The sequence below is a fragment of the Cynocephalus volans genome, chromosome 3, assembly GCF_027409185.1.
Source record: "Cynocephalus volans isolate mCynVol1 chromosome 3, mCynVol1.pri, whole genome shotgun sequence".
Lineage (NCBI taxonomy): Eukaryota > Metazoa > Chordata > Mammalia > Dermoptera > Cynocephalidae > Cynocephalus > Cynocephalus volans.
In genome coordinates this window covers 87,882,248-87,902,683 of record NC_084462.1, presented here as the reverse complement: position 1 = coordinate 87,902,683, position 20,436 = coordinate 87,882,248, and the positions used below count along the sequence as shown (strand labels likewise).

The 20,436-nt window shown below is 33.6% G+C and overlaps 2 protein-coding genes and 1 pseudogene across 6 annotated transcripts in view; 2 read left to right on the top strand and 1 right to left on the bottom strand.

The window, feature by feature from the left end:
- USP8 (ubiquitin specific peptidase 8) overlaps nt 1-2,636 on the top strand; it is a 91,153-nt gene extending 88,517 nt beyond the window's left edge. For all 5 annotated transcript variants that reach the window (XM_063091243.1, XM_063091246.1, XM_063091245.1 and 2 more), the window contains 2 exons: nt 1,431-1,563; nt 1,730-2,636. In XM_063091243.1, the coding sequence (XP_062947313.1) occupies nt 1,431-1,563; nt 1,730-1,915 (319 nt within the window). In that variant the 3' untranslated portion in view covers nt 1,916-2,636. The remainder of the gene's footprint in view (nt 1-1,430; nt 1,564-1,729) is intronic.
- Nucleotides 2,637-3,613: 977 nt separating this feature from the next.
- Nucleotides 3,614-20,436, bottom strand: part of USP50 (ubiquitin specific peptidase 50) — a 41,277-nt gene continuing 24,454 nt past the window's right edge. Inside the window, exon 7 of the mRNA XM_063090054.1 lies at nt 3,614-3,805. Coding sequence (XP_062946124.1) covers nt 3,614-3,805 — 192 coding nt within the window. The remainder of the gene's footprint in view (nt 3,806-20,436) is intronic.
- On the top strand, nt 8,143-8,630 carry LOC134374087 (probable ribosome biogenesis protein RLP24; annotated as a pseudogene).

The window sequence follows — 20,436 nt, the reverse complement described above, 5'->3', positions numbered from 1 at the left end:
AAGATTATGTGGTTAGGGTAGCTCTCGGGAAATAAGGCAGAAATGATGAGACTCTATTAGTTCACCTTAGTGTTTGCAATACCAAAGCAAATTGTCAGCACCACTATTTCATGTAATTCTGCATGATTCAGTTTCTAACAGTCAGTGAAACTGAATTATTGCATTTCAGATATAAAAATTTTAAATCATTATAAAACATTAAGTGAAAATACATGAAAATGTTATGCAGTATAATTCTAATAACAAATTAGCAGATGAAATATAATATTCAAACAGTAAACTGAGTATAACAAAACAGATTTAATCGTGTTGAAAATGAAATATGATTTTTTTAAAGTGTAATTTTAGTGACAAAATATGTTATTGAAGCTGTTGTTAAGTGCAGACAGGTTTGTCCAGATTTTTCCAACCTATGAAAATGATCTGGTCCTATCTTGTGGTAAAGGAATACAGGCAAGAGTTGTAAAACATATACCAGATCTTTTGCTCTGGTTCTTTTGTCTTTATATAATCCATCTTTGAGTCGATTTTTTTGAGAAACTTTTTTAAAGGAAGTTTCACCTTTTTATTGAGAACTGTAGTTTGCTTCAAAGGTGTCATTTCTATTCTATGTTAAGTTTTTATTTCATCTGATATTATTGGAGTTTCTTAGACAGTTACATTAATTTCAACATTGATGTGCTCATTTCTCGTGTAAATTTTTCTAACAAAAGCTTGTCAGTTGTCCCTTTTTCTTAAGGACTGTGGAGATATAAATGGTTACACATTTGATATGTTTTAATGCTGAATATTATTCTTGGAGGATATTTAAAAATATATATGGTTCAGAATTCGCTTTTTAAAAAATGTGAAATAACCATATTACAGCAACTAAAACACTAGTATTTTGGTGTTAGAAGGAGCAGAATATGCCAGAATAATGGAATGCCATTATTTCAATCACTAATCTACCTATTGTCAATTTCTGTGTTATAAGGAGCAGAATATGCCAGAATAATGGAATGCCATTATTTCAATCACTAATATACCTATTGTCAATTTCTGACTGTAGTTTCCCCAGAAGTATGCGTTTAAATATAGAGCAGGTCTCCTCAGTCCTTCCCCTGTGCTTTTGTGGTGATTAGCATTACAAATAGGAAGACTCATCGAACAGTTATAGCTGGCCTGGGGATCAAGGGGCCAGTGTGTGGTCCTACCTCTGCCATTCTACTCTTGGACACGTCATTTAATATCTGTGTACCTCAGTTTCTTCATTTGTAAAATGGAAATTAGACCAAATGACTTTAACAGGTCCCTCCACTACTAAAATTCTGAATCTTTGTATTGGAAATAAATTTTATGGTCCTGGCTAAAAACCTGGAAATTAATGATTAAGGGTTCATTGTGATGTCTTTCTGTCAGCGTAATTGCTGTAATGTTTTTTTCTGCAGTTTTTCCTATGATGGCAGGTGGAAGCAAAAATTACAGACATCTGTGGACTTCCCTTTAGAAAATCTTGACTTGTCTCAGTATGTTATTGGTCCAAAGAACAATTTGAAGAAATATAACTTGTTTTCTGTTTCAGTAAGTATTAAACTAAAGCATTTTTATTTCAAAGGAAACTATGAAAAACAGTAGTTTTGAGTGGTTCCTTACCTCATAGAGTAAGAACAATATAAAGCTTTGAAATTATTACATATTTTAAATAACAGTTTCAATTTGAACTGATTTTTTATCTTGTTTGGCACAGAATCACTACGGCGGGCTGGATGGAGGTCACTACACTGCCTATTGTAAAAATGCAGCAAGACAGCGATGGTTTAAATTTGATGATCACGAAGTTTCTGATATCTCCATTTCTTCTGTGAAGTCTTCAGCAGCTTATATTCTCTTTTATACTTCATTGGGACCACGAGCAACTGATGTAGCCACATAAGGAGACGTAGGTTATAGGCTAGTTATCTTTTAAAAGGCTCAGCAACACACCTCTTGTGATGCTTATAAAGATGATAATGGATAGCAATCGCTGGCCATTTAGAGGAATTCTAGGACAGAGGGAGCTGTGTTACTAGTACCATATAATGCAGGTCAGTGCTGTTATCAAAAAAATGACAAATAACATTTAATAAGTATTGCAGTAAGCATCCCTTATAGGTACCATTTATTTCAAAACAACTTTTTTAGTCTGCTTCAAAGTTGACATAATTAACTAGCTAAGTATTATTATTCTGCTGATCTAAAAACCATGTATCCTTTATTTTCCTTTTCAGTGTTATGGCCTTTTCACATTTCTAAATCCCAGCTTGATCTATGAATACTGTAGAATGATGTAAAGCAGATAGGAATGTATGTGTACATATTTATTGCACACTTGCACATCAAATCGATGTACATAGTTTAACATGTGGTTAAACTTTTGTGAAGCCTAGAACTCAGAGAATTGCTTTTTTTTTTCCTCTTCTCTCTTTTGGCCTATTATGGGTACCTGCAGTGCTTTCTTAGGGAAATGACAGGGCAGAGCTATTTTTCTGTTGGCTTTGGGCTGTATTTGTGCACTAAATCTTTATTCTAAAAAATAAATGGAAACTTTCTTTAATTTTTTTAAAAACAAGAATTTCATTTACACCTACATTAAAATCTTAATTAAAAACCCTTAAGTGTTCTGTCTTTAATGTTGTATTATCAAAGATAGGGCAGTAGATAGATTTTACACATACACACTTTATCCCACCACATGGATTTTAAATTGAGTTCCCTTTATTCTGTTGAATCAGGACTTGATTCCATTCTTCTTCAACTTGACACCAGAACTATATGTAGCATTTATGATTCTCAGAGTTGGAAGTCAAATAATAACACCCACACTTACTCTTTCAAGAGTAGTAGAATTCTCAAATATTTTTAAGAATTAAGAATATTAATTCTTAACCTTAAAGTAAAAAAGGATAGGAGTCAGGCATGATTGCAAAGTGAACTGCATTATGAACCACATCGTCACAGAGTGATGTATTAAAAAGGGCTTAGAATTTATCATTTACCTCAGACTCAGTTCCCGTAGAGGAATAAAAACACCCCATATAAAAATAAGATTCCGAAAGATGTCACCATTAGTTGGTTAAAGGATGGGTTTCGAATTGTGAAGTTAACTTTTCATGTTTTACAATTGGTCTAAGAGACATATAGCTTCTTGGCTGAATTATTATATCAATTAGATATTTTCAGATCACATTCTTAAGTTTGAATAGCCATTTCAACAAAAATTATTTTTGTTTAGCTCCATGAATTGTCTTTGGAAAATAATTTGTTGACTATGTACAATTGAGATATTTTATGATAGAAATTCACACTAAAAAACATTGAATTTTGAAACCTCCACTCATTCTATAATCTTCAGTGTTTTGAAGGACCCCATCTATTAGCACTGTATTATTTTCATGCTGCCTTTTTCAGTGAGCCAGGACCCATCTTCTTTGCCATAGACTTTTCTTATAAAAGGTTGCATAATATGCCAGAAAGACTTAAAAAGTGATACAAGTTAGTGATACAAGTGAGTTGTAAGAGTTTAATGACTAAGCAAAACTTCACTACCTGATTCTGATTGCTTGTTTTGCAGTGTTCAGGAAACACCATTTTCCTAGATCTTGCATTTTTGTATAGGTATAGATAAGGGCTGGCAACTGTAGAACAGGAGATATGCTGTAGTGGTTTGAACTGAAGTATCTGGAATCTCACTGACTCGTGTGTCATCAAAGCTATACCAGGCCTGGGTAACTGAGTTCTTGCAGAAAGCAGTGTAGTGGCCACCATCCAGATCACCAAAGTGGTTCTAGGGAAAGAAGGAGTGTCAGACTTAGTATATACATGCCAGTATTCTAACTACTGGAACAAAAAAAGTAGGGCCAAGAAATACTTAATTTATCCCTTTTGCTAAATTATTTTTATTTTTATTTTTTTTAGTCTTTTTGTGACCGGCCGCACCGCTCTCAGCCAGTGAGCACACCGGCCATCCTTATATAGGATCCGAACCCGCGGCAGGAGCACTGCTGCGCTCCCAGCGCTGCACTCTCCCGAGTGCGCCACGGGGTCGGCCCTTTTGCTAAATTAAAAGGAAATAATTTTGTTAAGTCATACATACAGCCTGACTGCTATATTATTTTTCATTTCGTTGGAACTGCTTAGATGTTGTGCTCATTGACTAACAGAATCTGTGAATTAAGTAGAGTTTGGCAGCATCTGATTAATATTTATCAGTTAATACTTACTGAACACTTTAATACATTGACTATTAAGCATTACAGGAAATTTTTTTTTTTTTTTTAAAGATGACCAGTAAGGGGATCTTAACCCTTGACATGGTGTTGTCAGCACCACACTCCCAAGTGAGCCACAGGCTGGCCCTACAGGAAATATTTTAAAGTAAGAAGTCATTTTTCCTAAATGAACTTAAAGGCTAAGACATGAAAAAGACATTTAACATTGGAATAGGACATCTAAACAGCTGCATTTTGCTGTAGCATACTTTGAGGGGTGCAGCAACAACCCCTCGGTCATTTAGGTCCAAAAAAGAACCTGGCCTATTCTATTTTTTCCATGGCTTTCCTGACCCAGTAAAGGATTGTTTGAAAGAAAGACTTTGGAGAACCTTACTTCCAAGAAGGTGGTATAATACAGAAGGGGTCAGCAAACCATGGCCCATGGGCCAAATCCAGCCCGTTTTTGAACGGCCTATGAGTTAAGAATGGATTTTATGTTTTTATATGGTTGAAAAGAATCCAAAGAATAGTATTATTTTGTCACGTGTGAAAATTATATGAAATTCAAATTTCAGTGTTTTTAAATAAAATCTTACGGGAACACAGCCATGCTCATTTGTTTACATTTTTCAGTGGCTGCTTTAATGCTACAACAGTAAAATTGAATAGTTGCAACAGAGACTATATGACCTACAAAGCCTAAAATATTTACTGTCTGGCCTTTTACAGAATAAGTTTGCTGACCCATGGTGTAGAGGGAAGATGGATTTTTATAGTCAATTCCAATTGTGAATTCAGATATGACACTACACAGTGAACTTAGAGAAATTATTTAACCTTTCTGAGCTTTCAGATACTCCACATCTGTTCACATGGGGTGATAAGACTTGTCTTAAACAGCTGTTATCAGATATTTCATGTATTAAAGAGCTAGCACAGAGGAGGGATTTATTAAAATGTTCTCTCAGACCTTTATTGGTAGAAATTCTCCATGGCATCCATAAAAGCCAGAAACGATACATACAGCTTCAAAATGATGAAGGAAAATAACTGTTAACCTAGAAGTTGGTTTCTAGTTAAATTATCAGGCAAGAGTGAGGGGCTAGCCGGTTAGCTCAGTTGGTTAAAGCACAGTGTTGTCACAAAGGTCAAGGGTTTGGATCCGCTTACCAGCCAGCTGCCAAGAAAAAAAAACAACCAAGAATGAAAATGAACTAAAGACTTTCTCAATTAAAGACAGATTTCAGGATAAAAAAACCCGCACTGAAAAGTCTACTGAAATATGTGCCACATGAATAATGAAGGAAGAAGTGACACATAAGACAATAGCAAAAAAAGATTGATAAAGATCCTGGCAAATGTAAATCAACATGAACTGCATAAAACATCATGATAAATAATGTCTGCTTTGGAGGCATAAAAAAAACCAAAATGCTGGAAAACAATGTCAGTAGTATAGTGATCAGAATTACAGTGTTCTAAGATCCTTCTATTTGTATGGGAGGAGAGTACAGGGATCTTGATTAACTTTAGGCTTTAAGTATGGTAGCTGTAGTTTTCATTGTAATTGCTAAAGAATCCAAATGTGTAACTTCCAAAGTTGTAGTGAGCTTTAGCAATTTAGTAGTAGGCAAGAAAAAGGGAGGAAAAGGGGGAGGTGACTAGAGAAATCAGGTTAACATAAGGCACAGAAGATGACAACAAAAATACATCCAGATTTATTATTAGTTGAAATATATGGAAATGTACTAAACTTACCAAAGACTGACTGGATTTTAAAAATCCAGTTCTATACACTATATAACATTTAAAACTTGGAAAATGTTGAATTTAAAGAAATGAGAAAAAGACGTAGTAGGCAGATCTACCAAGAGAAAGCAGGAATAGCTATATAAATGGCTAAAATGAACTTTAAGACAAAAGGCATTGTAAAAGATAGGAACAGTCACTTTATAATGAAAAAAGGTTTAAGTCACCAAGAGGTTATAAATCTAAACTGTTACACAACTAATCAAATAGATTTATAAAAAGAAATGACAGAACTATAGGGAAATTTTGACAAGTCTACCGTCATAATGGAAGATTTCAACACATTTCTTCCAACTATTGATCAGACAAAAAGATTAGTATTGATATAGCTTTGAATAGCACGTGCTTAACTTAAATGACATGAGGAATCTGTCTCCTAAAATAGAAATACACAAGTCTCAACAACTATAAAAGAGTTTCATATAGACCATAGTCTTTGACCACAATACAATAAAATCAGCAGTCAATACAAAAAGATACCAGCACCTCTCAAAATCCCCATATTTTTGGAAATTATACACTTCTAAATAACTTTGTGAATAAGAAATTATAATGTAAGCTTAAAATACTTAGAAATAAACAATAATGAAAATAGTATATCAAGATATGGAATGCAGTGATGTTTGAGAATGTCTTTAAAATAATATGGTGCAGGAAAAGGAGTGGGTCAGTATTACAGGTGAGTTGATAATTGTGGAAGTTGGTTGATGGGCATATGGGGCTTCATTATACTTTCCTCTCTACTTTGTATATGTTTGAAATGTTCTATAATAAAAAATGTGGTAGAAAGTGAAAATTTTATCTAGAGAGACATTTGTAGTTTTAAATGCTTAAATTTGAAAGGACGCACTGAATGTTAATGAACTAAGCACCCAGCTGAAAACATTAAAACATAAGAGAATAAATCCACAGAAAATAGAGGGAAAGAGATTAAAAAAAAAAAAGTAAGAGAAATAACTAATAAAGTAGAAAACAAAGGTATAATAGGAAGGATCAAAAGGGCAATATTTGGTCTTCTAAGAAGACTTAAAATAATTTTTGGACATCACTAATAAGATTGATCAAGAGAAAAAGAGACAAGGTAATGATAAATAAACAAGTAAACAAAATTAGAAGTGAAAAAAGATGTTATAGCTACAGATTCAGCAGAAAGTTAAAAAACATTTTTGATACCCTGAAAAATTTATGCCAGCAAACTGAGAGCTTAGATGAAACAGATAAATATCCAGAAAATAATGTTACCAAAACTGACTGAAGAAGAAATACAAAGCCTGACTAGACCTTACAAACATTAAAGAAATTGAATTGGTAGTTAAAAATCTTCCCTCAAAGGGAACACCAGGCCCAGATGGTGAGCTCTATCAAACCTTCAAGAAACCTTTCATTACAGACTTACACAAACTTCTGTGTAAAAGAAAAGGAGGAAAATCTCCCTAAATCTTTTATGAGGTCAATATAACATTGATACCCAAATCAGATAAAGATGGTAGTAAGAAAAGCACATATCATTCTCATTCAAGAAAACAGATGCAAAAATCTTAAAATGTAGTAAATCAAATACACAATGTTTGTCTAAGACAATAAATAACAACTGAATTATATTTATCCCAGCAATGCAAAGGTAGTAAAAGTAGAAAATCCATAAACGTAATTGACTATATTAACCGGTTAAAAGAGGTTCAGGTGAGCCATAACATCTTGATTATTGTGGAAAAAATATTTAATGAAATTCAACACTTTTGAAAACACATAAACACTCTTAGCAAACCTGGAAAGAAGGAAGTCTACAATCAAAAAGTGTAGCTGCTAAAAACTTACAAGCATCATTCTTGATGATTCCCTTTAAAACCAAGAACAAGAAGATACCCACTATTGCCGTCTTCTAATCAACACATAGTGAAAGTCCTAGCCAGATCAGTAAGACAAGAAAAATAACAAATATAGTATTGGAAAGAAAAAAACAAAAATGACACGTATAAAGAGATGTAGACAAATTATTCGAAATGATGAGAATTGAACAAGGTGGCTAGGTATGGTAAAGCAAAAATTGACTTCCTCCCCAGTGTGACATTCATTTGGGAGGGACCCACGTGGGTTCAGCATGTGTACTGAGAAGTGTTATTTCTCTTTGGGGCCCATCTACCTCAGCCATGGCATGATGTTAATCTGAAATGATTGCACGATGTTCAGATTCTGTAAATCCAAACGTCATAACTTTAAAAAGAAGAACAATCTTCACAAAATCATACAGACTAAAGCATTCCCGAAAGCAGCTAGTGAAGAGCTCACTGCAGTGGATAATTCATTTGAATCTGAAAAACGTAGACATGAACCTGTCAAATACCAGCAAGAGCTATAGAATAAAACTATTGATGGAATGAAGAGAGTTGAAGAGATCAAACAAATGCCAGCTAAATTTATAATGAACAGATTGAAGAAAATAAAGAGCTACAGAAAGTTCAGGCAATCAAAGATGTCAAGCAAAATATCCATCCTATCCAGGCCCCTTTTGCAGGCAAAGGAAAGTAGCTGGAAGAAAAGATGGTACAGCAATTACAACAGGATGTGGACATGGAAGATGTTTCTTAAAGCCTCACTGTCTGTAACCATTTCTTTTTTGTTGTTGTTGTTTTCGTCTTTTTCGTGACCGGCACTCAGCCAGTGAGTGCACCGGCCATTCCTTTATAGGATCCGAACCCGCGGCGGGAGCGAGCGCCGCACTCTCCCGACTGCGCGACAGGCTCAGCCCTGTCTGTAACCGTTTCTATATGTACATTTGAAAATCTCCTTTGGAGACATAAAACGTTTAGATTATTTTTTACATAAGGCCACGCAAATGAAGGTGATTAAAAATACCTCTCTCCTGCATTGCTTTCTGCAACATATCAGATATTATGGATGTTAGATTGCATCTCAGTGTTATTGCATCTCAATGAAGAAATGTAATTTCTTCATGATAGAAATGCTTATGTAAATCATGAAAATTCTGTAAATACAGAAGTGAATTGTGGACATAAAATGGTCACGCTATTTGGATAATGGCTCTAGGCAGCATTTATGTAATAACTAGCGACAAAAATTTATGGCTAGTGATATATAAAATTTTTTTGCAGTAAAATATTTATTTTATTAATGTTAGAAAGGGGGATACAATAAAAAACTAACAATTTGTATGTCACTTAGCCTCAAATAATATCTTCTATTTTGATTTCAATATTTCCTATTTTGGCTTATTAGCATCTTAGAAGAGCATAGTGGCCTCATATAATGAAATCTAATTATGCTGAATTGTTTTGACCTGATTTAAGTATTGGTAGTTGTGGATGTTGGGGACTTGAGCTGAATAATCTTTTCCTGAAATGGAACTATATAATTTCTGCTTTGGGGAATACTCAATTCTAACTTGGGATTCCTGGTAGAACAAGCTTTATTTTTCTAGCCTAGCAATGATCTAGAAGCAGAGGAATCCCAATGCCTTTTAAAATTCATCATGTAGTTTTCTTTTAAAAAGCTTCCAGTTGTTTTAGGGAAATAGAATTTAAGGGCAGAACATCTGTCCATTATTTCACATAAAATAAAACCATTTCTAAAGTAAAAAAAAAAAAAAATCATTTCTATGTACCAGCCATAAAGTTTTAAAAACTTTTTGACATGTTATTTACAGTAGGCACAAAAACAAAAATAGGATACTTAGGAATAAATATGAGGGTACTTCAGAAAGCTCAGAGAAAGATTCATGTTATCTTTTAATTCTATTTTTCCATGAATTTTTCAAAAGTATCCTCATATAAGGATAGATATGCAAGACCTCTGTGGAGGAAATTATAAAACTGTATTGAATTACACTAAAGAAAATCCTGGATAAATGAAGAGTTATACCATTTTTCATGGATTGGAAGACTAAATTCTCTCTCTAGTCAATGGAATGAAAATACAATAGGTGCTTTTTTTTTTTTTTTTAAGGAAATTGACAAGGGCCAAGAATAATCAAAATACTCCTGAAGAATAGTAATAAAGTTGTAATGGTAATGATGTCGGGGAATAATGATGATTCGTGCTCTTCGAGATATCAAGACTTGTTTTAGAGCTATAATAATTAAGGCTGTGTGGAATTAGCCCAAATGAAAACAAACTGACCAATAGACACATAGCATAGGAAAAGTAGCATTATAAATTACTGAGGAAAAGAGGATGCTAGGACATCTGGTTATTCATATGGAAAAGAAGTATAATTGAATCCCTACTTCACACCACATTTTTATCAGAAGTGTAAAACAAAAAAAATTTGAATTTTTAGAAGACATAGGTAAATATCTTTGTAACTGCGGGGTTGGAAAAGATTTCATAAATGAAACACAGATAAGGACTAACTAGAAAAGATTGATGTTTCAACTAAATTAAAATTAAAACGTCTGTTCGCCAGAAGTTAATATAAAATAAAACAACCAAATGTAGTTTGTAATTTGGGAGGAGAGCCTGGCCAGTATATGGATCCAAACCCATGACCTTGGTGTTACAAGGCTGTGCTCTAACCAACTGAGCTAACTGGCCACCCTCAGTTGGTGAATTTTTAATGGATTCTGGTCTTTAAAAAAAAAAAAAAACAGCTATAAAAAAGACATTGGGAAAATTGACATTTGGAAATCATCAAGTCGAAGGTATACCTGTTCCCCAATGTTCATTGCAGCACTCTTTACAATAGCCAAGAGTTGGAACCAGCCCAAATGTCCATCATCGGATGAGTGGATATGGAAAATGTGGTACATCTACACAATGGAATACTACTCAGCTATAAAAACGAATGAAATACTGCCATTTGCAACAACATGGATGGACCTTGAGAGAATTATATTCAGTGAAACAAGTCAGGCACAGAAAGAGAAATACCACATGTTCTCACTTATTGGTGGGAGCTAAAAATAAATAAATTCACACACATACACACACAAAAAAAAACAGGGGGGGGGAAGACATAACAACTACAATTCCTTGAAGTTGATACGCAAGCAAACAGAAAGGACATTGTTGGGTGGGAGGGGGGACAGGGAGGAGGGAGGGGGGTTTCGGTAAAGGGCCACAATAATCAACCACATTGTATATCAACAAAATAAAATTAAAAATAAATAAATAAGAAAAAAAAGAAAATTGACATTTGAATATGGGTTTATGAATACAAGTGATGGAATTAGAAATGCACATACACACAGAGTGTGCAAATATATAAAGTGTATATAAACATTGGTAAAAAGTTAATTTTTGAATGTAGGTGAAGTTTATATCAATGCTCTATGTATAGTCCTTCCAAATTTTCTGAATGTTTGCAAATTATTTTTAAAACTTGGGGGAAAGCACATGAAAAGATGCTCAACATCATTAGTCATTAGGGAAATGCAACTCAAAACCATGAGATGCCACTTCATACCCACTTGTATGGCTACAATTAAAAAAAGATGGACAGGAACAGGTGTCAATGAGGATGTGGGGAAACGAACCTCATGCATTGCTGGCATGAATGTAAAATTGTGCAGCTACTTTGGAAAGCAGTTTGACAGTTCCTCAAGAGGTTGAACACAAAGCTACCACATGATCCAGCAATTTCACTCTTAGGTTTATATCCAAGAGAAATGAAAACATATGTCCACGTGAAAACCTGTTTACAAACATGTATAGCAGCATTATTGATAATAGCCAAAAAGTAGAAACAACCCAAATATCCATCAGTAGATGAATGAATAAATGAAATTGTGTATATCCATACAATGGAATATTATTGTTCAATATAAAGAAATGAAGTACATATCCATGCTGCAACATGGATGAACTCTGAAAGAATTATGCTGAATAAAAGAAGACACACACAAAAAGCCATATATTATGATTCTATTTATATGAAATATCCAGAATAGGCAAATCCATATAAACAAAGAAGATTAGTGGTTGCCGGGGACTGAGAGGGAGAAGGAAATGGGTTATAGGGTACCTTTTGGGGATGATAAAAATATTCTAAAACTATATTGTGATAATTGTACAATTCTATAAATATACTAAAAGAACACTGAATTATATATATTTAAGGTGAATTTTATGGTATGAAAACTATCTCAATTAAAACTTTTTTTTTAAGTTGGGAGACAAAAGGATAGTATACAACAAACCAAAAACTGAGAGAAGTTATTTATATATACACACACACACACACTTATATATGTATAACTTGCGAAGAAACAGTATCTAGAACATATAAAGAACTCCCTCAAATCAGAAAAGAGAGAAATAACCCAGTTTTTAAAAACTGCAAAAGACAAATATTTCATAGAATAGGAAAGACTAACAGCAAAGAAATGGCAAGTTGCTGAACCTTACTAATCATCAGGGAAACAAAATGAGAAATAATTTCACATCCACTAGATGGCAAAAATTAAGAATTCTGATGATGCTGGTAGAAGTGTACATTGGTATAATCACTTTGAAAACCATTAACATTACCTAGAAAGTTAAATATGCATATAACTCTATGATCCAAGTGATTCCACTCCTAAGTATATACATTACAGAAATTGTTACACACTCACGCACGAATGCCCACCAATGTTCATAATAGCAAAAATCTGGCAACAATCAAATGTCCATCAATAGGACAATGGATAAATAAATTACGGTATATTAGTACAATATATATCATATGTTAATGAAATTACAGCCACATGTAACAATGTGGATGAATCTTAAAAACAACATTCAATGAAAAAAGTAACGCATAAGTCTAAAGAGAATAATGCATTTTATAAAGCTCAAAAGGAAACTATACAATATACTAAATATATATATAATATATATATATAATAAAATGATATTAAACATTCAAGAGAATGATAACCATTAAATTCCGGTTAGTGTAACCTGAAAGGTATAAGGCAAGGAATTTAGGGAACGAGCCTACAGACAGATGCAATTGTATTGGTGATGTTTAAGTTCTTATGCTGGGTGATGATTTCACAGGTATTCATTTATTATTATGCTTTATGACATCTGCTATGGTCTGAATGTTTGTTCCCTTCCCACCCCCCGAAATTCATATGCTGAAACCTAATCACCAATGATAGTATTAGGAGGTGGGACATTTGGGAAGTGATTAGGTCATGAGGGCAGAGCCCTTGTGAATAGGATTAGTACTCTTATATAAGAAGCCCCAGAGAGATCCCTAGCCTCTTTCACCATATGAGGACATAGCAAGAAGGCGCCATCAATGAACCAGGAAGCAGGCTCTTACTAGACATCAAATCTGCTGGCACCTTGATCTTGGACTTCCGAGCCTTGAGAACTGTAAGAAATTTCTTTTTATAAACCACCCAGTTCGTTGTATTTTGTTATAGTAGCCCAAAAGGACTAAGACAACACCTGTATGTCTTCATATAAATTCTTTTGTATTTTTCAAATATCACATAACGATATTTAAAAGGAAAAGAAAAGGATAGAAAAAGAACAAACAAGATCATCCAAAAGAAAGCTGGCATAGGCTGGCTGGGAGAGCATGGTGCTGATAACACCAGGGTAAGAGTTCGTATCCCCGTATGGACCAGTCACAAAAAGAAAAGAAAAGAAGGCTGGCATAGTTTTATCAAGACCAGTTTAGATAGAGTCTGGCCAGTTAGTCCAGTTGGGTAGAGTTAGTGGTGTTATTAACACCAAGATTAAGGGTTCAGCTCCCCCTACCGGCTAGCCACACTAGCTGCCAAAAATAGAAATAAAAAAATAAAAAATAGCTGATAACACCAAGGTCCAGGGTTTGATCCCTATACTGGCCAGGCACCAAACAAACAAACAAACAAACAAACAAACAAACAAACAAATAAATAAATAAAATAGAATAAAAATAAAATTTAAAAAGATCAGATTAGATAGACTTTAACTGAAAAAAGCATGATTAAGGATAAAAGCTTGCCTCATAATGAGAAAAGGAACAATTCACTAGAAAGTTATAAAATTACACATGTAGCTTCAAATTAAATAAATAAAAAAGTGACAATTGCTGGAAATTTTTTACAAAAATCACTATTTTAGCACAGCTCTGAGTTATTAATTTTTAAAAAGGAAAGAAAAATTTAATAGTATATATTTGAACAACACCATTAACAAATTATATTTAATGGACATATGGAATCCTAAACCTAATTTAAACATTCCTCTCAAGAACACATAGAACTAGGTCACAAAGCAAATATCAAATACTAAAGAATGGATAGCATGTTAACTATATTTTTTGACAAGAATGCAATTCAGTTAGAAATGAGAAACAGAGACAACCATGAAAAAAAACATGTTTGAAAAATTTTAAATGCATGTCTAAGTAACAAGTGAAACAAAATACAGTAAATCACAGTAAGTAGAAGAAAGGAAATAAAGAACAGAAATTATTGAAATAGAACACAAAGAAATAACAGAATCAACAAAACCACAAGCTGATTCTTTCAGATGACTAATGATACTAAGAATGAACAAAGAGCGAACTGAGAATACAATAAAGATTTTAAAATACCAAGAGAATAGTGTGAGCAGCTTTCTGCCAATAAATTTGAAAATGTGAACAATGGACAATTTCAGAGAAAAAATATAATTTTTAAAACCACATTAAGTAAAACAAGGGCTGTATAAGGTTTACATAGCTGAATGTCTTCATGCTCTTTGGGCAGACCAAGATTTCTTAAACAGGACACACAAAGACACACAGAATGGAAACCATAGAGGAAAATAAATTGATCAAATGGACTAAATTAAAATTAACCTCATTCATCAAAATTTACCATTGAGAGTGAAAAATGAAGCCACAGAGAGAAGATAATTTAAATATACATATCCAAGATTTATTTTTTTAATTGTTAAAATAATTTAATTCTCCATGAACATTTCCATTCACAGCTGACAGAAATTAATACACACTTTAAAATATTTACCTGTTTTGAGACATTCAAGTCAATTCAGATGGCAAAAGTAGAATTCAATCCCTAGTGAAATGTTTAAAAATATATATTAAACAATAAAAAAGTTTTTACAAGAGAAAAAATGGTCTTCCACAATACAAGAAATTGCTGATCACTGAAATTTTAACTCTTTAAATGATTTCAGTTCAGTTCTGGGGTTCAAAATCTAGAGACAATAAAAAAAAAGTGTTGGCAGAATTTCTATCTTTTTATGTTTCTATTTCTTGCTTTGACTGCTTGTTACATATCACTATGTAAGCAACCAGAATGGACGAAACAAAACAAAACAAGAAACTACTGAGTGTTAACAAGGATTTATGGCAACTGAAGCTTTCAATCACTGCCGGTGAGGGTATGAATTGTTACAATCACTGGTGGAGTTTGGATGTGTTGTCCCCTCCAAAACTCATGTGGAAATTTGATCTCCAATGTGGCAGTTTTGGAAACTGATTGCGTCATGGGGGTGGATCCCTCATGAATGGATTAGGGTTCTGGGGCGGGGATGGGAGTAATGCGTGAGTTCTCACTCCATTAGTTCCTGGAGAGCTCCGTTGCTTAAAAAGACCCTGACCTTCTCTTGCTTTCTCTTGCTTCCTGTCGCCATGTGATCTGCTTGTACCCGCTGGCTCCCTGCCACTTTCTGCCATGAGTAGAAGCAGCCTGAGGCCCATGCCAGATGCAGCTGTCCCAGAATCATAAGCCAAATAAACCTCTTTTTCTTATAAATTACCCAGTCTCAGGTATTTCTGTTATAGCAACACAAAACAGACTAAAACAATCACCTTGGAAAATTATTGAGCAGTATTTATTAAAGCCAGACATATGCACGCCCTTGAATCAACAGTTTCCCTCGTTGGTCTATATCCAAAAGAATTATTTACATATGTTCACAAACACACACAAAAAAAACCAAGAATGTTCATAGCAACACTCTTTGTAATAGTCAAAAGCTGGTAGTTCCCAGATACGCGTGAAGAGTAGAATAAATTAGAAAATTGTGGTATTTTCACATATTGGAATATTATATAGCAATAAGAATAAAAGAACTACAGTATGTGAAGCAATATGGATGAATGCTGCATAATGAATGAAAAGAGCCAGACATAAGAGTACATACTTTTATGATCCCATTTATATAAAGGAAAAAAGCAAGCAAAATCTAACTGGCTATAAGTCAGTGGTTCCCCAGACTTGAAGGGGATACAAGGGCAGTTAGGGTGCTGGTTAATATTCTGTTCAAATTCTGTTCTGTTTACATGGGTGTGTTCACTTGAAAATTCATCAAGTTATATACTCATAGTTTGTGCACTTTTTTGTATGCATGTTTTTTTTTTTTTTTTTTTTTTTTTTTTGACTGGTAAGGGGATCACAACTCTTGGCTTGGTGTGGTCCGCACTACACTCAGCCAGTGAGTGCACTGGCCATCCCTATATAGGATCCAAACCCATGGCCTCAGCGCTACTAGCGCCTCACTCTCCCAAGTGAGCCACAGGGCCAGCCCTTCGTATGCATGTTTTAACTTTAATGAAAAGTTTATATTTCCTAAAAAATGAAGAAATAAAAATCCTAAATAGACCTACAGTGACTAAAGCGATTTGAGTCAATATTTTTAAATCCACTCACTAGAAAAAAAATTTCCAGCAACAGATGGTTTTCCTGTTTAATTCTACCAGATATTCAAGAAACTATTATTTTTATCTTATACAAACTGTGTGAGAGAATAGAAAAGCATGACCAACTCATTTTATGAGGCCAGAGTAAGGCTGACCCTTGAAACAGAAAAGATCAGATGAGAAAGAAAGTTATAGGTCAAACTCACAATTGTAAAAATAAATGTAAAATAGCTTTAAAACATCTTTACTAAAAAAAAAAAAAAAAATCAAATAGTAAATCAATTGATGTAATTTGCTACATTATTAAAGAAGAGATTTAGGACTGTAGTTCTCCAAGCGTGGTCACACATATGAACACACATTTACAAAAATAAATTCCATTTGTTAGCACATGGCAATGCATTCTACAAAACTGTTTCTAAAAGCAAAATATTCTAAATAACTCATATGCCTAGCAATAGGAAAAATGATAAATAGTTATTTATACAATGGATTACTAAATTTTTTTAAGTGAATGTACTAAAGCTAATGTATCAACCAAATTTTGAAAAGATATAAATATTTACATCAAAATCATAAAATGGAGAGGGGAGTATAGTTTTTATATGCAATTAAAGTTAAGCTGTCATCTTAAAGTAGCCTGGTACAAGTAAAAGATATTTTACATAAGCCTCATGGTAACCATAAAGCAAAAACCTATCACAGTTGCAGAAAACATAAAAAGAAAGGATTCAAAGCACACTACACCACAGAAAACCATCAAACCAAAGGAAAACAGCAAGAGAGGAAGAAACAAAGTATCCACAAAATAAGAAAAATTACAAAGTGGCAGTAGCAAGTCTTTATCAATAATTGCCTTGAATGTAAATGTATTAAATTCTCCAATCAAAAGACACAGAGTGACTGAATGGATTAAAAAAAAAAAAAACAAGACCTAACTCCTGACTATGTACTGCCTGCTAGTAAGAACACACATAGACTGAAAGTGAAGGGATGGAAAAAGATATTCCAGGTAAATGGAAACCAAAAGAAAGCAGTGGTAGCTATACTTATATTAGACAAAATAGAGTAAGTCAAAAACTGTAAAACGAGACAAAGAAGGTCATTATGTAATGATAAAGGGGTCAATTCACCAAGAGGATATAACAATTGTAGATTTATATGCACCTAACATCAGAACACCTAAATATATAAAGCAATTATTAAATGATAGGGGAGAGACCACAATACAATAACAGTAAGGGACTTCAATACCCCACTTTTGACAATGGACAGATCATCTAGACAGAAAATTAACAAGGAAACATTGGACTTGAATTACACTTTAGACTAAATGGACCTAATAGATATATAGAGAGAATATTCCATCCAGCAGCAACAGAATAGTGCACACTGAGTATTCTCTAGCATAGGTCATATGTTAGGCCACAAAATAAGAGTTAAGCATTTTAAGAGGATTAAAATCACATTAGGTATCTTTTCTGATCACAATGGCATGAAACTAGAAATCAGTAACAAGAGAAATTGTGGAAAATCACAAATATACTCCTAAACAACTAATGGGTAAAAGAAATCAGAAAGGAAATCACAAAATACCTTCAGACAAATGAAAATGAAAGCACAACGTATCAAAACTTATAGCACGTGGCAAAACCATTTCTAAGAGGGAAGTTTATAGCAATAAATGCCTATCGTCTCAAACAATCAAATATCATACCTCAAGGACCTAAACTCAAAATTAGAAGAAAGAAGGAAATAATAAAGGTCAGAGCAGCAATAAATAAAATAGACACTAGAAAAACAGTAGGAAAAAAAATCAATAAAAGAGTTGATTTTTTGAAAAAAATAAACAAAATTGACAAAACATTAGCTAAACTAAGAAAAAGACTCAAATAAATAAAATCAGAAATGGAGGAAACATTACAACTGGTAACAAAAATACAAAGGGTCATAAGAAACTACTATGAACAATTATACCCAACAAATTGAACAACCTATAAGAAATAAATAAATTCCTAGGCACATACAACAAACCAAGACTGACTCATGAAAAAATAGAAAATCTGAATAGACCAATAATGAGCAAACAGATTGAATCAGTAATAAATCTCTTCCGCAAAATAAAAGCATAGCACCATATGGCTCTGCAGCAGAATTCTGTCAAACACTTAAAGAAGACCTAATACCGATCCTTCTCAAACATATGGCTCTGCAGCAGAATTCTGTCAAACACTTAAAGAAGACCTAATACCGATCCTTCTCAAACTCTTCCAAAAAATTGAAGTGGAGGGAATATTTCCAAACTCATTTTATAAGGCCAGCATTACCCTGATACCAAAGCCAGACAAGGATACTAGAAGAAAAGAAAATTACAGGACAATATACCTGATGAACATAGATGCAAAAATCCTCAACAAAATACTAGCAAACCAAATTCGCCATGATCAAGTGCGATTTATCCCTGGGATGCAAGGATGGTTCAACACATGTAAATCAATAAATGTGATATACCACATTAACTGACAAAGAATAAAAAACATATGATCATCTCAATAGATGCATAAAAAGCATGTGACAAAATGCAACACCCTTTCATGATAAAAACCCTCAACAGATTAGGTATAGAAAGAATGTACTTCAATACAATAAAGGCCATATATAATAAGCCCACAGCTAACATAATCCTCACCAGTGAAAAGTTCAAACCTTTTTCTGTAATATTAGGGACAGACAAGGATGCCCACTCTCACCACTTCTTTTCAACAAAGTACTGGAAGTCCTAGCCAAAGCAATTAGGCAAGAGAAAGAAATAGAAGTTATTCTAGTAGGAAAAGAAGTAAAATTGTCTCTGTTTGTTGGAGGCATGATCTTATATATAGAAAACCCAATAGACTCCACCAAAAAATTGTTAGAAGTAACAAATGAATTCAGTAAAGTTGCAGGATACAAAAATCAACATACAAAAATCAGTAACATTGGGCTGGCCCCATGGCTCACTCGGGAGAGTGTGTCACTGGTAGGGCCAAGGCCGCGGGTTTGGATCCTATATGGGGATGGCCGGTGCGCTCACTGGTTGAGTGTGGTGCAGATCCCCTTACTGGTCCAAAAAAAATAAAAAATCAGCAACATTTCTATACACTAATAATAAACAAAGAAAGAAATTAAGAAAACAATACCATTTACAATAGTAACAACAAAAAAATACTTAAGTGTAAATTTAACTGAGGAAGTTAAAGATACTAAAAACTCTAAAACATTGATGAAAGAAATTAAAGAAAACACAACTAATGGAAAGATAACTCACATTCATGGGTTAGAAGAATTAATGTTAAAATGTCCATACTATCCAATGTGATCTACAGATTCAATGCAATCCCTCTCAAAATTCCAATGAAATTTTTCACAGAAATGGAAAAAATAATCCTTGAATTCATATGGAATTGCAAAGGATCCCGAATAGCTAAAACAATCTTGAATAAAAAGAACAAAGCTAGAGGCATCACACTCTCTGATTTCAAAATATATTATAAAGCTACTGCAATCAAAATGTCATGGCCTTGGCATAAAAATGGACACATAAACCAATGGAACAGGGCAGAGAGCCCAGAAATAAACCCACACATCTGTTAAAGAAATTGAAACAATAATTAATAACCTTCCAAAATAGAAAGCACCAGACCCAGATGGGTTCATTGGTGAACTCTACCACACATTTAAAGAAGAAATTATACCAATCCTCTACAATATCTTTCAGAAGGTAGAAGCAGAGGGAATACTTCCTAAGTCATTCTGTGGGACCAGCAT